At 27.0% G+C, this 20827-nt stretch overlaps 1 protein-coding gene across 2 annotated transcripts; it reads left to right on the forward strand.

Annotated features, from left to right (window-relative positions):
• Positions 1 to 1248: 1248 nt before the first annotated feature.
• On the forward strand, positions 1249 to 19521 carry CkIalpha (Casein kinase Ialpha). 2 transcript variants are annotated; one of them, XM_089229679.1, is made up of 8 exons: positions 1249 to 1658; positions 3878 to 3984; positions 14271 to 14496; positions 14558 to 14697; positions 14771 to 14849; positions 14984 to 15058; positions 18220 to 18496; positions 19017 to 19521. In XM_089229679.1, the coding sequence occupies exons 1-8, from the start codon at positions 1533 to 1535 to the stop codon at positions 19025 to 19027; spliced, it is 1041 nt and encodes a 346-aa protein (XP_089085805.1). In that variant the 5' UTR covers positions 1249 to 1532; the 3' UTR covers positions 19028 to 19521. The 2 variants fall into 2 exon arrangements, with proteins under 2 accessions (XP_089085805.1, XP_089085804.1); XM_089229678.1 differs by lacking the exon at positions 19017 to 19521 and adding an exon at positions 18762 to 18883.
• Positions 19522 to 20827: the final 1306 nt, after the last annotated feature.

A 20827-nucleotide genomic window follows, 5' to 3' on the forward strand; every position in this document is an offset into this window, starting at 1 on the left:
TTCTGTTTTTTCCAATGAGACTCCTCCCCCTTAACACCCTTTTACCGTAAATTATTGAGCGGATAATTTTTTGAATATTTAAATGGTTTACAAAATTATAAAATAAATTAAATATTGAGTATATTATACTTGGATCAGTTTTACAAATTATTTGTATTAATAAGTAATAACCATGAATCACTTACATTTTCATATAGGCCATAGACTCTATGCATAAATATTAAAATATAATATATATATATATATTACCTATGAACCCATATTGTCTCCTGAACTCATAATCATGGTTAGGAGGATACTACACTCGCATGTGTTGTCACTGTTTTATGGTTACAAATGTAAAATACAGCAACAAAAAAAAACTTAGCGCGGGAAAAATACCGAGGTCTAAGAGGGCTACATTCATAATTTACAGAGGAACGAAATTTTCACAGGAGAAAACATTTGCGGGTATAACGTCCTTTTAAATGGATAATTATACTTATAGGCTATAGTCTATAATAGTACCCAATGTTATTATATAACTCAAAAAACACTCTTCGAAATTTGATTCCGACATTCTCAAAATAAATAATCTAGAGCAGGAAAAGTGAATTTCCTTTGGAAAAACAGAAGTTTGTATCTCCAAAATACATTCCTTAAGAATAATAACCAGTAGTTTGATACATGAATTTGAATGTATGGTCTTAAATTTATGGCGGTAGTACCATATTTTAAAATTTCAAATGTCAGATTATGAAAAACGGCATTATTGATGGAAAAAGGGGAAGCATGTTTTATGAATCACTCTGTATTTTAATTTATAAATTTGTTATGCAGTGACAAAATTAGTGATTTTCCGAATGAGTGTTACATGATTATAAATTTGTAATAAAATTGTATAATAATATTTAAGTAGGTATATGTACATTTTATATTATTAACGAACAACGAGTATACCGATAGGAATCATATAGCCATATAGCATCTCAATATCTGGTCAGAGTACTGCGATTTATTACGAGTGTCGACTGTCGAGTACCTAATTTGAGTAATTTCTATCTAAGATTCAAGAAAATAGAAATAGTTGTTTTGTTGTCTTGTTGAATGTTAATAGACAGATAAGTCGAAACTTGAAAATGAACAAATCTTTGAAACGTACGCGGGCCGTAGTAGAGTAGTGGTGGTTACAGTGTGGCGCAGGACCGTTTTTTCCGCGATCTCTTTGAAATCTGTCGTCCCAGTACACCGCCAGTGTCGCTAGAGTCGCGGCGAAATTAATGTCAGACGAGCCAACAACAACAAAGCGATCGGACGTATTCGGAATAATTTTTTTTTGTTTTTTTTTTGTTTTCGTCGAATTTCTCCAGTCTCGTCGATCGTTATGTGAACATTAGAATAAGTCATCGACAAACCGACTTAGTCTGTATTATAATATTATCCTCGAAACATAAGCAACGAGCTGCGCGCGCGCCCGCCCCTCAGGCACATCCGACGCGTCCGTCGATAACCAAATTTGGGATCTGTAAACCGTCCGGGAAGTCGTACGCAAAATGTCGAATGTCGCCAATACGTTCAAACACGATTATATAGGCGGTGGAAAGTACCGCGTCGTCCGGAGGCTCGGCAGCGGTTCTTTCGGAGAGATATTTCTCGGGCTCAACGTTATCAACGGCGAGGTGAGAATAATAATATACGTCAATCTTTTTCTCATGTTATCCTCGTTTTCTCTCGTTCTGTCTACACAACACTACCGTTCTTGATGTGTGGACATGACACCAATCTTGTATATTGTATGTAAGTTAATTATGAGCGAGTGTGCACGTCCATTGAATATGTTTATACTTATGTATATTACACACATATATATATATATATGCATGTATATAATGTATACAGTTATGTGGTGCGTGTATTTACATAACTTGTGTGAAATTGATGGCTGATGGTTGTCCCTCGTGAGTGTAGCGGGAGGTACTTACTACCTAGTACCTACCTACTTGGGTATGTCGTCCGTGATACTCCATCATTGGAGATTTTGTTGGCTACTATCGATCATTAGGTACATAGGAGCTGTTGGTACTTAATTGAAATCGGTTATCAATTTATACATTCCTTGGTACATGGGCAAAGTATGATATAGATGTAGAACTTATTTGGTGACACCTGGCCATACATGCATTACCTAGGTGTCTTCTTCATATTGCATTTCTTTTCATTCAGACAAGATGAATGAAAACATAATTTAACACATTACAGCTTACTCGTTTGTTTGGTTGTGTAAAATGTACCTATATTATCAAATATAATATGGAATAACAACTATAGCTATTGAGTAATTATAATTGAGTGGTACCTAGTAATAATAAATTGAAAAAGAAATTAGACAAGATTCTGTGCTAGTTATAATTTTATCAAGAACATTTTTTAGATTAGGTAGTATAGTAGTAATTAAAAATATTTTTACTTATACTCACACATACTCACTTTATCAAGAAGATCAATATGTATCACTTCATTATTTGATTAAAAATTTAAATAATGTTTAAAGTTAAATGATAAAAAAAAAATCAAAAAAAAATCACATTGTCACTAGTCAGTAAATCTATTTTTAAATTGTAAAAATTTAATACCATGTCTTATTCCAAAATAATTGTTGGTTCTTGGTGATAATCAATTTTATTTTGATATTCTGCTGTTCAATATTACCTTGAACTAACTAATTTATTTTTATATTTTTTCAAAAATAATAAGCAGTATTAATGTTTTTTAAATATTGAAATAATTTGTATTGTGAATTTCTACAAAAAATAATGTGAAGTTTAAAATTGTTACTATAATATTAATTTAAAAAACTTAAAATTATCTACTTACTGCAATCCATTATTAAAAAATAATTTGATGTATCAATAGATTTTAATATACCTTCCTACAGTTGTGATATAAAACCTTGAAATTTAAGCCTTGGTTATAGTATTCAGGTCCAAGGTGTTAAATTTAAAGCAAAAAATAATATCCATTCTCAAATATATCATTCCCATGATTCTGAGAAAAAAAGCCCTGTACCAACTATTTACATAATTCTTTTTTGTTATGATTATTTTACTATATTATTATGCTAGGTAATATAATCATTTTATTAAAAAATAACTATAAGAAAATAATAACATCTAGTATATGACATTAAACAATAATTAATTTTCCAAAAAAAATGTTACATAATTATTAACTATATTGTTAAATAATTTAAAATTATAAAATGTAGGTATATTATATTACAAAAGTGTTAAGTATTTAATTGGTATGGGGCTTTTTTTACCTTATCTTGTTATCAATGTTTTTTTTCCTAATACCATTCCTATACAGTACCTTCCTTATATACTGATTTATATATTATTTACTACTCGTTTATAAGAATTTATCTACTGCTAAGTTAATTATTTTCTGTAAATTTTAAAAATAACTACCTTACTTATTGCACCTATATTAACTTATTTTATATTTTTTTAAATCTTAGAATTATTTGATATTAGTAGTAGTTAATTGCATAAAGATTTATGACATTAAATATTTCTACTTCAAATTTGCATAAAATGTATTATTATTTTAGAACACAGAATTGTGAAGATATTCTTTCTTACCAAACTTTATATCATTATATTTTATTTTATTTCTTAAATTATGTTTTTTAAATTTAATCTTGAAAATAATCTACATTGGTAGTTAGATGATGGTTTGGAACATTTTGGTAGTTGTTAAATATTCTAAAACTTTTACATATATTGCTAAATAGGTTTTGTGTTATTTTTTTTTTTTTTGATACAAATATGCAATTCAACCTATTATCATAAATCTTGTAGATACATTAAATTTGATAAAAATATATTTCTTTTTTTAGGAAGTGGCAATAAAATTTGAAAGTGCAAAAGCTCGCCATCCTCAGTTACAGTATGAAAGTAGACTTTATAAAGTATTACAAGGAGGAGTTGGAATACCACATATGAGGTAAGTTAATTTATTATTGTTGTTTTTTTTATAAAATTTAGTAGAACCTACATGGGTCAAGTTAGATTAAATAATGTAGATTTACTCTGTCTTAAACTCTGTTGTTAAATGTTAAATAATTGTATTTTTAGAATAGTCCTTTGGTGGTTTTTGGCCAAATATTCGTATATAAGTCTAAAATGGTATACAATCATAATAACTATTGTATTTTTTTTTTATGTAACCAATAGCAACCCCATACAAATAAAAAAATGTTTGTTTTTCGCGACTTTCCCTGTGTAAGCACCACTTTAAAATGTATAATATTAGATGTAGATTGGTCTCACATATATACCTACACAGACATTGAAACATAGCCTTTTATTAATCTAGATTATTAGAGGTCTCCTCTAACTCAATTCAAATTTGAGTAGTAATTAATTAAAGATAAACATTTTTAATCAATAGTAATTTCTGAAAATAACAAATTATTTTAAAGTTTATTTTGATACAGTGTGCTGTATATTATACATTATACATAGACTAAAAATAAATCTTATTCATAATAATTCTTAAATTTTGTTCAGGTAATAAAATCTTGAGCTATTAAAAGAAAAAGAAATATAATTATGGGTTTTTTTTTAAATAAAACACATTTTTAATTCTATGAAAATTATCAATATTTTATCACAGTTATCATTTATTAGTTTTAACTAAGTTCACACAAATTACTTTGGATTATTATTTGTTTCATTTAAATCATTATAATGTTTATTATTGTTTATTTTACTCAGTTTGATTATATTTTTATATTTAATGAAATATTTTATCATACTTCATATTCATTTTTGTTAAATTTTGTGTTAAGCTAAATATAGTTCCATGTTAATCTTTTATCTCATTTAAAACGATTTATTTAGAGTTGACTACATGTGTTGTATTGGTTCTTACAAACATACTTACATATTTTAGCAGAACCAATTTTGTATCGTTAGTTATGAATGTTTTGATATTAAAGAGAGTTGACCAATTATTAGGCTTAACAGTAAAAATATCATGTTTCTACTTCTGTTTTTTTACAATATTTAAAGTTATGAGCCATACTGTACATACTCATATCTCACTTTTAAATAAAAACATTGTCTGAACAAACCTATACTGATAATATTTTTACCTTGAATTTACTCTAATGTACAATATTTAAATTGGTTCTACTGACCGATGAACAAAAATTTGGTATAGTATATGTTGTTAGACAAAGACAACACATGTGGGCATTTCGTCTTTTTACTTTAATAAGTATATTCATTTTATTGTTAAATGTAATAAATATTTTGTATTTAATTTGTACTGTATAAATTATGAATGTGATGTGCCATACTGGGCTCCAGTACACGCATTGATTTTACTAGACGAGCATAGCATTAAAAATTAAAATATGGCTTCATGTTTTTTTATTTATAAATATTAAATACCTATAAATTATAATACAATATTATTTTTATTTTTTCATAGAAACATTCTAAACGCGTATTGGTATCATTTTTCAATAATTGTTTTAATTATAAAAATATTGTATATAGTATTATACATACAACATTTATTTTAACTTAATTTTATTCTCTTCTCTAGAATATTTATTGCTTCTTGAGTTGTAGCAGTGTTGACTTCTAATTGCTGTTTTGCCCCAATGAATTTCATTCTTAACCTAACAATTATAATTAACTATTTTTTATTTTATTAAAACAAAGAAGAAACTCAATAAGAGTAGATTGACATTAGATTAATTTGCATTTACTATTATCAACTATATTATTTGAAAAAAAATATTTTAGTATGGGTATAGTTTAATGTAAGTCATTTTTTGTCGGTTGGTGGAATTGTGATGGGGATGATAGTCATATAAAAGTACCTCAACCAACTAACATGCATACAATAAAAATAAAAAGCAACTTAAGTCTATTATAGGCTCTATTACCTAAAATAAAAATAAACTTATATTAAACGACTAAGTTTACAATCCATCATGAGTATGAGTTTCTGAATTCAAGATTGTATACTACATTACTACCCCAAAGATTGTTTCTTCATTGTTCACATCTTATGATTTCATTATATTACGAGTATATTCTTTAAGCCATGGATTCTCAATCTTTTGTGGTCCGCGCTCCCTTTCAAACTATTTTATGAGTTCACGCCTCCCCATCATTAGGCGATCAACACACCTGCAATGCATGGCATAGAAAATGGCAACGTTTTCATTTTTCGAGTTTTATTTTCAACATTTTCACCCCCTCCCCCCCCCCCGAAATTTTGTCACGCCTTCCTAGGGGGGCGCGCCCCCCCAGGTTGAGAACCCGTGCAGTGTAAGCAATGCTTAAGGATTTAAATTAATATTAAAGTACAAATAATAATTATTTTAAAATGTATAATATCATATAATATAATTAATTGCATATAGTATAATGAATTATTATGTTTGCATATTCAAGTTTTTTTGGTATTTAATATTAATATTTATCTAATGTATTTAGGGCCATTCTTACAATGTTCGGTTAAAGTTAACGGACACTGTTCGGTTAGAACATTATAAAAACTAGCCTTAAACTCTTTATGTCCCATGATAAAATTTAAAAAAAAATCATCTTGTTTTTGTCCCTGCCCGAAATAATGTTTGTCGATAATTATTCATATTGTAGAAAATCAACCCCGCTGCCGAATAATTAATAATAACTAATCAATAATCATTATAATTGAATAGTATTATTAGTTATTATTTATTAGGCGTTTGTTACCTATGTATAATTATACTATTCTTCGTTACGTAACAATGTTTTCCCGGCGGCTCTTTCTCCTGGAGCACACTGACTGACGCCACTATAAAATATGTAATGTAATATGTAACTGTACACACAGTTATACAATATAATAATATTATTATGTACCATTGCCGCGGAATAATACCCATCACGAAACTTTTATATTGCATACGGACAACGCGGCAACGTCGCGTGTATCTGTGGTACTGGTGTAACTACTAACTACGACTTCGTCGGGTCTCCAACAGCTGGCAACGTTGCTCTAGGGCCATTAAACTATCATCATTGTCTTTCGTCTGGGGTCCGTCAGCTGCAGTTGTGCTGTTGTGCAGTCGGCAGTCCTGCACTCCGGTGTATGCACTACGCCTAGACGGTACGCCGTACGCATTCCGAATCTAATATACTCATAGTATTATAGGTACAAAGCCATGTTTTTCTTAAATCGTTTGTTATGGTGTTTGTTTATCTGCCTTTGTTTGCTGTCCAGAATTAAGAGTCCCTAGCTCAAATTGAAATGAATTTAATTTTTGCCAGAATGTTTTGTACTTCTGTAATTCCTCACACACTACAGTAACACGTGCAAAATCTATGCCGCCTAATGGGCGGTAATAATAGACGATAATAAAACAGAAGACTGTTACTGTGTTACGTAAAAAATCATGAAAATTAGTTGTACTTGTGTACTTCTTATAGCTGGTGCCTTCAACTAGGTTAATGTGTTTTCGTAATCAGTACAAATAATTTTATTTGACATATTATTTAGGTTAGGTTAAATTTTACTTCATATTATGATAATGATTATCCTGGATATCATAGCTTTATTCCGTATTATTGAATTATTCAAATGGTAAGGTTACACTTAACTTATTACCTAAATAGTTAGTTTTGAATTTTCATGACCATGAATTCTATTATAATTAATTTCCTAAATAATTGATCCATTGAGCCCATATTATATTTATATTCTGAGTCACTATAATATTATGTCTATAATGCACAAGGTTGACATATTATCTTTAACAATAACATTTGCAAATACATTTTGCGAATCAAGTAATTAATTTTTATTTCACTTAGACACATTAGGATTAAGTTCGAAGGTATTATTTGTATTATTATTTCATATTTGTATTGTAATTTTATTTTATTTTAGTACGATATTAATTAAAAATACTTTTATTTTATTATTCATTAATACTTAATACCTGTAATTCATACAATATTTGTAGTATCCGCTTAGATAAGCGGAGTAGTGGACAAACATTTTGCGGGGTAACCCCGTACCACTCCACTCTGCTAATCTAAACTTTAAATACTTATAACTCATAAAGTCACGGACATTTCTTGTCTACATCTGACAAATTGACAACAACAAATTTTAGGCTCAGCAGATCATGTTTAACTCCGTTAGTTTCAAAAATGAGAGTGACCTCTTGGCTCTCATAAAATCAAAAGGTAAGATAATGATTATTATCTTAACTCTTGAGTATATCATACGCTTTTTATTATATTTTAATATTATTGCGAGTTATGAATATCTTATAATGTGCAAACAATTTACATTTTTAAAATACTAATAACTCACTTTAAATGCATGCCTTAGATAATTATCATACCTTTAAATTTTATTAGAAATCAATTAACTCTAATTTTTTAACTAACGGTGTTAAACGTGTTAACGTGTTCTGTTGAGTATTACATTTTTACTATATTACGCACTTATAAGACGGAGACAACAAATTTCGTGTAGCATCCTCTCAATATAATATTACCAACTGTTATTAATTTATGTCATTACTTACGTACCGTAAACCAATTTATATAGGTCCGTAGAGTGAAAATTATAAATAACTAACAATATTAATCTATAATTATTTTAAAAATGCTATAATATTATGTTTTTTTTTTTTTTTTAAATTTTTTATGGCATCAACTACATGGTTATTAGCCGGCGTTACATATTAAATTTACATTAATTACTTACATATTTGCTTAATGTCTACTTATTACCTATATTTAAAGATTTACATTTTAATCTAAGTTAGAATAGGTATTCAAATCAGTTGACGCAGTTCTGTTGAGTTGACGAAATTGAGGAGTTTTTTGGTCGTCTCGGGAGTGGGTGATAGCATCTCGTATAGTGTATCGGGTAGTTTTAGTTCAATGCGCCTTTCACTGAATTTATGACATTCTGTTAGTATATGCTTGACTGTTGTGATTGTTCCACACGTCAGGCATGATGGAGGGTCTTCTTTGGCCATAAGATATCTGTGTGTCATGCGCGTGTGGTCTATTCGTAGGCGGACAAGAATTACCTCGGCTCTTCTGGACATATCAAATGATTTGGGCCATGGTAGTATCGAGCGTTTTATTTCCCTTAGTTTATTGTTATCACATTTCGACCAAAGGTTTTGCCATGCATCCATGTACTTTAATTATAGTTAACCTAACCTTATTATCAAGTCTGTCTACCTGTTGTTCATTTTGCTTTTAAATCAGCTTCTCCGTTACCTCTTATGCCGACGTGTCCCGTGATCCATGCGAGTGATATACTATTCTTACGTACATGAGTCCATTAATTATATGGCAGATAACTGGTTGCGACGTATTTAAATTGTATATGCCGATTAAATTACCTAAAGAATCGGACGGAATATTTCTTATCGTTAGTATAGTGAATGCTTTGAATGACTATACGTATCGCTAGGGCTTCTGCAGTACAATATTATGTTTAAAGTTAATTATTTAATAGATAAATGTTTCAAATTTCAGAAATTTATATTTTAGATTCTGAGCTGAGTGAGGAATGTAGTGATTTTACCATGATGTGTTTTTTTTCTTGTATCAGTCATCACGTTTTGGGGCAGTAAATGTGCTCCGATTTTCGACTTTAGTATACCTCGTTCTATCAGAAAGTGAATCTAGTTGGTACTTTAGGGCGTCAAAAGTAAATCACAAAAATTCGCAAATTATTTTAAGCTGGAAATTCATAAAAAATTTTCTTTTTAAATCTAAGATTTGAAAATTTAATACAAGAGTCCTTACAAGTTTGTCAATCTTTATCACAAAAAAATGTCCACCAGAAATTCAAATTAAATTTTTAGGAACGTTTGAAATTTAAATTTTTATATGTATAACATTGGATTTTCACTAGATTTCCCATTTAGCGATTTTCTTATTTTGGTATAACTCTAAAACAAATGACCGCAGATACTTGAAATGTTCACTGAATGTTTATGTAGGCATTTTCTATGTTTGATAAAATTTTCAAATTGTTTTGTTTTCTACAAATATCGATAAAAATTTATTTTTTTTTGTAGAAAAAAGCTTGAAAATTTAATACAAGGCTCCTAACACAATTTTACAATAGCGCGCAGTTGAAAAATATTAAAATACATAGGCACGATTTTTATATAAACATTTAAAGTTCAAATTTTGACTAAATACATAAAAATTACGGCAATGTTCAAATTATTTTGGATAGAAATTCATAAACATTTTTCTTTTTAAATCTAAGATTGAAAATTTTTAATAATCCATAATACATCTTAAACAGATAAACCGTCTCCGCTCAGAATCGTTTTTCGTATACAATGATATAATATCATTGGATTCAAATTTAATTCCATCTATTACAGTAACCCACTTGTATAACCTAATGTACAGCAGAGCGACATTTCAACGACAATTTCTAGCTTAAAATAATTAGCGAATTTTCGTGATTTTTACGTATTTTGTCAACATTCAAGTTTTGAATGCTCGTAAAAAAAAAAATTGTTACTGAATTTATTTTATTTTTTAACTGCTATTGTAACAATAATATGTTAGAAGCCTTGTATTAAATTTTCAAGCTTTTCTATCCAACACATTTTTATCGATATTAATTTTTAAAAAAATAGTAATGATCGAAAATTGCATATGCCTATAAGTAGTTAAACTATAGTCAAATTTTTTTGAAAATTGCACGGCAGAGAAAATATACTTATATAAACAGTTGGTGAAAATTTCATGTATCTATGATCATTTGTTTTAAAATTATATCAAAAGCCAAAATCAATTTTGTCGAAAACTGATTCTGCCTAAAAATTCCCGTTTTTTCTTTAATTTTTAGTTTTTTATCCCGATTATTTAGAAAAATAATGAGAATATTTTACTTTTGACCCCCTCCCCCCCAAATTACCTACTAGATTCACTTTCTGATCGAACGAGGTACTAAAATCGAAAAGCATTTGTACTACCCCAAAACCTGATGACAGACATAAAAAAAAACACACACACACATCATAGTAAAATCAATACATTCCTTGCTCCGCTCAGAATCTAAAATTATAAAATATAAAATATATTACTATATTAGAATACATATTATAGAATAATTTGATTAATTTGTTAAAAATTGTAATTTTAAAAATATTTTTTTGGACCTCAATCTCTGATGCAGTTGATGTACCTATAATCTGATAATCATTTTGAATCTCGACATTTTTTTCTTTACCTGTGATTTCTGGTGCAATTGATATATACCACTCAAAGTTACTTTACTGTTTTGAAATTTACCTTATCACACACGAAAATAGATTTAGGTAAATCAATACATTTGACGCCCTCCTCAAAATCTACTTGACTAGGTACAGGAATATTAACTCAAAATCAATTATCGTATAAAATCGATTTTGTTGTAATTTAAAATTCATTAGATTTGAAATTTTTACATTTTATTTAGATGTATTTCTTCATGTAGACATTATTTATGGTTTTTCAAAATCATTTTTATTTTATTTATTTATTTTTTTTTGGAGAGGGGGACAAACGTCATATAAATCACGAAAGTAATTACAAGAATCAATATTTTTTCGGGAAAATATTTATCTGGAATCTTAACCAAAACGGACAATATTTTCAAAGAATTTTATTTATTTTACTAATGTAAAAATATTTTCTTAAAAATATATTTATAGGATTCGTAAAAACTAGGATGATATAAATTTCTGGAATACTATTAATTAAGACCAGAATTTAGCATATTACTCGAGGGGTCAGAACTGGAAATTGGGATTGATTAGGTTAGGTTAATAAAAATCTTATTTTACAGGGTAGGTATTGATCGGGATAGTATTACACGTGAGTTAAGAGTTCATGACTATATTTTTTGGTAAAATAAAATTCCTATTTATTATCAGTTCCAAAAATTTCGATCCCTTTGAATATTTTCCAAATTAATACAAATCACCTAAATTAATATTCTTATTTAATATCGGTCCTGATTCATAGAGACCTGAATAATGATGTCCTAATTTATAGTACTTATTTCAGATTTCTAACAGATGATTCCTGAAATTATCTAATGATTTTATATTATTTTGGTTTTATATGATTATATTATATCAGTAAAATACTATTCCTGCAAAATACCATCCCTAAATTAGGTATATCATTATGCACAAAAAAAAAAAAAAAAAATGTATGATTTATACATATAATAGCACTCCGTACAATGTTTTATCATATCATTTAAATTTAACACATCCATTTTAGTGATCTACTCAATCACGAGGTACATTTGAAATCTACTATACAGTATACTAGCTGAACGAATTCCCCTATTTTAATATTAATAATAATTTTTATAAATTGCATGTATTAATAATTATTAAATTAATTGATTAATTAGTGTTACTTTATTATGAATTAATATATTAATATACTACGAGTATATACTGCATATTTATTATTATGTCTTAAACATTTCGAAAGTAGTTTTCATTTTTATTTTAATAATAATTTTAAAAAAGACCAGATTTACTCAAATTTGATACACGTATTTATTTTGTTATATTTATGAGTAATTTGAAATCTTAGGCTTCTCCAAGTGTATAATATTCATGCTGAATCAGTCATCCGTTTCGGTTGCGCAGCGTGTTCCTATGGCAACATTTGATCCAAATAATGGAAACCTCAAAAGTAAATGTAAATTGTGTAAAACTGATATTATTTTATTTATTCAGTAGTATATAATACACTTATATAGATACATTACATATACGTATACTATACGACGTGTATATCAGTAACTAAAAATCGTTTCCTTGTGGTTTATTTGGATAAAAAATATTCGTAAATAATTTGAATTACCAAATGTTTGGTAGTAATTAACCTTGTTTACGAATTACGTTGTATTTTAAATTTTAAGCGTTGCATATTATGGATGTTCTTTATTTTTCAAAATCATTTATTTTTATTATTATTTTGTAGTTTAGTGCGTTATAATATTATAATATATACATGAATAATCAGATATTTTTATTGTCACAGTATCATCTACTTACTAGTGAAACGGACTAAACCATGTATGGTTCCAATGCAATTGTCATAATTATATTATTACATTTTGTGTTTTCCTTTAATCTTTTGTTTAAATTGTATGCCATCTTTAAAATTATAAGAATTTTAATTTAGATAGGTAACAACTATCTGCGTAAAATAATATAATATATTATTATTGTATTTTGAAAAGTACGATTTTTAATTAATTCGAACCTGCGACAATTTTAAGGGTGAACGATTATTTGGGTCCGTCTTTATTTTTTGATGATGGCAAGTAGGAAATTAGGTTTTTAGGTCACCGGGCGGAGTTTCGTATAATACTAATAGAGACGCCAGGAAAATATACCACGCCTAAAACGCTATAGTTTCGTTTTCTATTTTCAGGCGGGTTTCACTTTTTTCGATTTTTGTCACCATATAAACACATATTTGACCTCTATATTTTCAACTATTTCATCAATTTATATTTGAGTTTATCATAATATTAATTTTATCGTTATATAAAATATACAGGTTTATCTATGAATTATGGTGGCTTGAAAAAGCAGCATCCCTTGTATAACTACATAGAAATAAATCAATGATAAAATATATAATATTTATTCATTTCTGATTTTACAAAAAATGTTGTCATTTGTTTGCGGTTCACTTTTAAGGGAAATAAAAATGTGTTTAAATCTTCAACTTAGAGAATGGTTTCTACTTTCTAGTATAAATTTGATTTAATGGTACTTAAGACATAAAAAATTTCTAGTACACAATACAATCAGTGAAAAAATAAAAGTGTAAAGAAAAACCAGGATATTTACTTAAAACAAGTTTTTATTCAAATCTATTTCTTTTTTGCCGTAATTCAAAAATGAATAGATAAAAGAACTTGGATTATTAACAAAATATTTTGAAAATTTTTTGTGTTATCCCATAGCCTATGAACATTTAAATATATATTTTTTTAGTTTTGTTATTTACATTGAATCAAAAATTTTATGCTTGGTAAAAACAATTTAATCTAAGGTTTATCAAAAATTGTACTATCAAGTAGAGCTAGATTGGCCCGACAAGTTACCGAGTATAACTCACTTTTAGTATAATATGATGATTAAATAATTCATTCAAGCTTAAGTTGATCGAAAGTAAAAAAAAATTAATTCTTTTTTGTTATAGATGGTTTGGATTAGAAAGGAACTACAACATCTTAGTGATGGACTTACTGGGTCCATCATTGGAAGACTTATTCAATTTTTGTTCGCGGCGATTTACACTTAAAACAGTGCTTATGCTTGCCGATCAAATGATCAGCCGTATTGAGTATGTACACTGTAAAAGTTTTATTCACCGTGATATTAAACCGGACAACTTTCTTATGGGAATTGGACGTCATTGCAATAAAGTAAATTATACCATTCTGTTAGGAATTAAATTATAATTTAAATAAAACTCCATATTTTTAGTTGTTTCTTATTGATTTTGGATTGGCTAAAAAATATAGAGATATGCGTACAAGAACGCATATTTCGTACCGTGAGGATAAAAATCTTACAGGAACAGCCCGTTATGCCTCTATCAATGCTCATTTAGGAATTGAACAGAGGTAATTATAACATAAATTAACATTTTTTTTAGTCTTTGGATGTTTTTAAATTAAATTTTTTTATAAATTTTAGCCGTCGGGATGATATTGAATCCTTGGGATATGTACTTATGTATTTTAATAAAGGATGTTTGCCATGGCAAGGATTAAAGGTACAATAATTAACTTTGAATTGTGAATGCTTATTTAAAATAGATTTAATAATATTAGTATATAAGTTATTTTATAAATTATTATTATTATTATTATTATTATTATTATTATTATTATTATTAAATTGTTTTAGGCAGCAACAAAAAGGCAGAAATATGAAAAAATTAGTGAGAAAAAAATGTCAACTCCTGTCGAATTCCTATGCAAGGTATTATAATAATAATAAGTACTCAGATTCTAAATGGATCAATGAATGTATTGAATTTTCGATTAATTAATTTTTGTGTGTACTGTGCTATATGTTCATAATAAGTGGATGCTTTGATTCTCAAGTTAAAAGATGATCAAAATTTATAATTTTGATAAAAAATTTAAAACTTAGCTATATAAACTAAATTTATTAACAGTTAATATTATTCCAAAAAAATAAAAAATATATATATAAATAAAGTTTTTTATTATATATTTATATTCAAATGAAGAATAACTATATTATTTTTTTTTTTTAAATCAAAAACATTATTTATGTGGTCTTACAACTTTTATATATTATATTATAAGTTATAACATTTTCTATAACATTAATATAATAATTTAAAAATGCAATATTGTCACTAAAAATCTAATCAATCTTTCATAATACTAACAGTAATATCATGAAATGTATCATCTGACATACATAGGAATACAGAATATCTTCACTCAATCGATTTTTGTATATAATGATAATTGATAAAAAAAATCATTGAATTCGAATTTAATATAGCCATTACAGGCCACTTGATATCTACTATACAGCGGTGTGGTGCCTATTGGCCCTCCTTTTTTAAAAATTATTTTCTATTGGTACTAATGAAAAATATTTTAATTAATTCTGTTATTTTTAAGAGGACGCCACACCCGCATGTGTTGTCTTCGTCGTACAAGTGCGTAGCATAGCAAATTGTACGCTCAGCAAATCACGTTTATCTCCGTCAATTTTAAATTTAGAGTGAATTGACCTATTATAAAAATTAAAAGCAAGATTATTACCGAGGGCATATCATAGGCTTTTTATTATATTTTAATTTTAAACATTAAGTTATGAGTATTTTTAGATATAAAAATAATTTAGAATTTTAAAATATTCATAACTCGCTTTAAAATTAAAATATAATAAAAAGCCTATGAGATGCCCTCGGTAATAATCTTGCCTTTAATTTTTATAATAGGTCAATTTACTCTAAATTTTAAATTGACGGAGATAAACGTGATTTGCTGAGTGTAAAATTTGCTACGCTATGGACTTGTACGACGGAGACAACATGTGCGGGTGTGGCGTCCTCTTAATTTATGTATGTGTGTTGTATATATATTATACAGAGTAATTAATTTAACACAAAATCTCATTATTTAAAAAAAAAACATCAACATTTTTGAAAAAATAATATTTTTTTATCTTTGTTATTTTTATTTTTATTTTTTAATTACAACATGCATTTTTAATTCCTTATTCCAAAACAATATTATTTTGTATATTTCTATGAATTTTGGATAAGTAGTTACACCTTTTAGTAAGTATTTAATGGTTGGATTAAGATCAGACCAACCTTTTTTTCTTAGTGGCACACTTGTTCATTTTAAAATAATTTAAATAAATAAATAATGATGAATATACACAATGTCTTATTAATATTATTTTGTTATAATTAAATGATACAAATTTAATGCGATATTTGAAACTGTTGTTTTTCATTGTTTTCCTCTATTCGCGGTGAAAAAGTTGAAACAGCAATACACAAATCAGGTTCAATATTTTTTAAATGATTTCTACTAGCTAATTTTATATTGTTCAGAGCAGAAAATGCTTGTTCCCAATGATATAGATAATGGTAATATCGCTTTCTGAGAAATAGCTGGGTATTCTGAAGATAAACTTTACTTGAAATTGTGTTCCTTTTATGACTATTGAATAATATTTGTATTGTAGAACTAAAATATATTAATTTAGTAAGACGAAGTTCATTCACATAGTCTGTGAAATCATTTGAAAATACAAACCAATCTGCAGATGTTGTCAAAAGAAGCAAGTGATAATTTTTTTTAAAGTAATACAAGATGTTCAGTCTTAAGTTTTTGGATTTTCCCATCGTTGATTTGAAAATTTTTAAAATCACCTTTAATTGTTAAAATACAATTTTGTTTTTAAACCCTCTTATTTTAATTTTTTTTTTCAATTCAATTACTCAATTTAATGCTTGAAATTATGTTATCCACCTTACTTCTGTGTGAAAAGGTAAATGTGTATGATCTGAACCCATTTTTCCACAAATACTTTTAAAAATCTTTGTATTCTAATTTCTAATGCCAAAATTCAATGTAATTCACAATTTTGTTAAAATCAAGTAAAACATTTTTCTCTTAACAAACCAGAGCTTCTCAATAATTTAAACAGTGTATAATAATCATAATATGTAGATTTTTGATTTTATTAAGAGTAACAAGCTTTTATACTTCCCTATCATTAGCTCCATCTGTGCACATACACCACAACAATAGTTCCATGACAACCCACATTTTTCAAAAAACTGTTTAGTATGTCAAATATGCCTTTCACAGTTGTTGTCTTTAACTCTGCAAAATAGAAATTGCTCAACAATATTAGAATTATCAACAAATCTGTCAAAGCCTAATAATTATGCTTTGAACTTTTGTTTGTACTTTTGTCTATTTTCCAATCAAAATATTTTTTTTTGATTTTTATTTTTTCTAAAATACTCATTAATATCATCAGCTATTTTATTTTTCGGCAGTTAATAGTACTATTGGAAAGTGGCTTACATTGTTTCAACTATACATAAACGCCAGGTCTTATTAATTTTTTGCAAATAATATGAGCTTATATTTTTAGCAATTAGTTCTGCAACTTTAAATAATGTTTCAAGAGCTTTATTAAATATAGTTACTCTTTTTTATACCATATGCAGCTTTTTTATTTGAATTCAAAAGGTGTTCAAAATATGGATATGTTTTTAATGACTCATCCGGATGTTTTGTTGATTGCTTTTTAAATTTATTGGGTGCCATTGCTTCATTACTTAACTTTTAAATGATTATATTCATTTTCACAAATAGTAAAGTGTAGATGTATTTATACAGAAGCTTTTTTTGTATTTTGCTCAAAATGATACTTGTGTTTTAATGTTGTGTATTGTTTAAGTGTTTACTGTTACAAGAATCAAACTGTATTATTTGTATTTTATTTTAATTAATTTAAAAAATTTTACAAATAATACTTAATGAATTATAGATGACAATTTTTTTTTTTTTTACTCAGAAATATAATTATGAAATTAACTATATTTTAATACTAAACATTATTTTTATTAGGGACTGCCAGCAGAATTTGCCATGTTCCTAAACTACAGCAGAGGCTTAAGGTTTGAAGAATCACCAGACTATATGTACTTGAGACAACTATTCCGCATTCTATTTAGAACATTAAATCACCAATATGATTACATATTTGATTGGACCATGTTGAAACAAAAAGAGTACAATAATGATGGACAAAGTGCTGCTGTACCACAAGGCGGCTCACCTGTATCTGGCGCAGCTGCTGCTGGCGGACCACAACCATTTCCCCCCCAGACGTCAGCTACCCTAGGTAACCCATGAACAAATAAAATGTTAATGGAAGAAAATTATGATCTTAGTTCAATAAACAAACTGAAATCTTAAAAAACAAAAAAAGCATTTGAAAGTTTATTCTTATGTATTGTAATATTCAATGATTAGCAATTTAATTATTTCTCTTTCACAGTTTGTTCAATTTTTCAATCGTAATTTTTTTTACTTAAGCTAACATAATACAATAATAACACAAAAAACTTGAAAGACAAAGAAAAAAATGTGTGTTAATATTTTTCTAGCTACTGCGAACCAGGCGAGCAAGAACTGAGCCTTCATGTACTTTAATTTTAGCTTTGAATTTATATATTAATATAAATATTTTGCAATTCAGCAACTAATTAAAGCAATGTCAACTCTGAAATTCAAATCTTTTTATTTTTCAATTTTCAAAATTGTGCACAAATATTTAAAAAAAAATCTCACACAAAGTGTATAATTTTATATATTTTTTTTTTAGTGTATTACATCATAATGTACAACAATTTTTGTTTCAGGTAATCGCTAAAATTAAAACTAAACAATGGATATCCCTTATCCTTTAACTCTCCTGGCCCCTTTATATAAAATGCGATTTTGTATTATTTTTTATTTGCCGTAATTATATAGCATTAAAAAAGTTATATATATATTTATAAATCGCGCCTTCCTCTATTTTGTGGAGTGAAGTGGTCGGCCAAAACTGATATACTCCCATCTCTCTTTTTTATTATTATTATTAATTCCTCTCATTGACTTTTATTATTATGGAAACCAACTATTTTGAAAATACACACCCTCGTATGTATTGTCAATTCAAATAAGTCGTACTTCATATAATATATATGTATATGTATATATACATAGATATAAATATATATATATATATATGTTTTTTTTCAAAGTTAAGTATTAGGTGATACAGAAACTTACTTTTAAATTAAAATAATTATATATAAATAAATGTCGTTTATGTATTAAATAAAAATAAAAAACTATAACTCATTTTTATTATTACTTTAAGTTGCATTTAATGTTATTTTTTACTTTGTTTCCTATTTTATTATTTTTGAACTATTCAATATTCATAAATAGATGCATAAATAAAATAAATAATAAAATAATTTCAGAATTTTGTAAGATATTATGTTCAACATTATTGAACTTTAATTTATGCTAATAATGTTCATAACTTAAGAAGTATTAATGAATAATTTTTTTTATTGCTTAACTGTTGATTATTAATGAATTTACTTGGGCGATATGTATTTATTTTGTTCACAAGTAATGTTTCCTCCAGTGTAAAAGTTAACATAATTTAAGAATTTTATTTTGTTCATATTTTAGTATTGTACCTATGTATACATGTATATTATTTTTATATGTATATATATATATATATAAAAAGAAATATGTACATTACTTTACATTATAGATTATGCTAAAATATTTTCTAGGATATATGTTAATATTTAATATATCCAAAGGGGATAACTGTACCATAATTTATGGTTTCTGCTTAACACATTTAAAACATGACAATTTTGTTGTATTTTATTCTCTATAATATAACTAAATCAAGTAAATCATAAAGGATTTTGATAACAGATAAGATTTATACTGAAGTAACGTTTTCTCATCAAACAATAACTGAGTTTAGTATAATAAATTAACTTAGGCCTAAATGTGATGGTGATTAATTAAACTGGAATTACATTTATACCATCTGTTTTTCTGTGGGCAAAAGTTGAGCTATCTTATAATATTCATTTTTACTTCGGTTAAAAAATAAATATTTTTAAGTACAATGAAAGCCAGTAGTACCAAGCACTAAAAAAAGTACTATTGTTAAATTTATTTTCAGAAAATACTACTCACCAAAAATGTTTAATCCAAACTCGTGTTGTTAAAAGTATGAAGGTTATTACTATATTATTGTAATACTTTATTATACTATCTACATTACCTATATGAGCAGCCGTAATGTCTTAATGACCATAAGAGGCTAAGCGCCAAGAACTATCCACCCCATTTAAGATATTTTTTTAACAACACTTGTTAGGGGGTTGGACTCCGCTAATGAAATATGATATTCATCATTCAAAGATCATAATATAAGTTATGACTTATAACTGTTGATTAATTCCGAGCAAGTCATACATGAACTAAGTGGTAAATGATTTTTAAGGATGGTAATGAATAATAATTATTTAATAACTTGTATTCACAGTATATTAGTTAGATTTTCTCGAATTATTGCTTATATCCAAAGGTTACTCATATCACTAGTGACAAATGCTATTTTAATTTCTAAGTGTTGTTCAATACA

The sequence above is a fragment of the Diuraphis noxia genome, unplaced genomic scaffold (assembly GCF_037042655.1).
Source record: "Diuraphis noxia isolate RWA-SAM2 unplaced genomic scaffold, SU_Dnox_SAM2 contig0005, whole genome shotgun sequence".
NCBI lineage: Eukaryota > Metazoa > Arthropoda > Insecta > Hemiptera > Aphididae > Diuraphis > Diuraphis noxia.

Excerpts from the sequence above, each read along its gene's own strand:
- CkIalpha (XM_089229678.1), top strand. The coding sequence starts at position 1,533 with ATGTCGAATGTCGCCAATACGTTCAAACACGATTATATAGGCGGTGGA. Across the intron at positions 1,659-3,877 it reads TCAACGTTATCAACGGCGAG|GAAGTGGCAATAAAATTTGA; the intron begins GTGAGAATAATA and ends TTCTTTTTTTAG. Across the intron at positions 18,497-18,761 it reads CCAGACGTCAGCTACCCTAG|CTACTGCGAACCAGGCGAGC; the intron begins GTAACCCATGAA and ends ATATTTTTCTAG.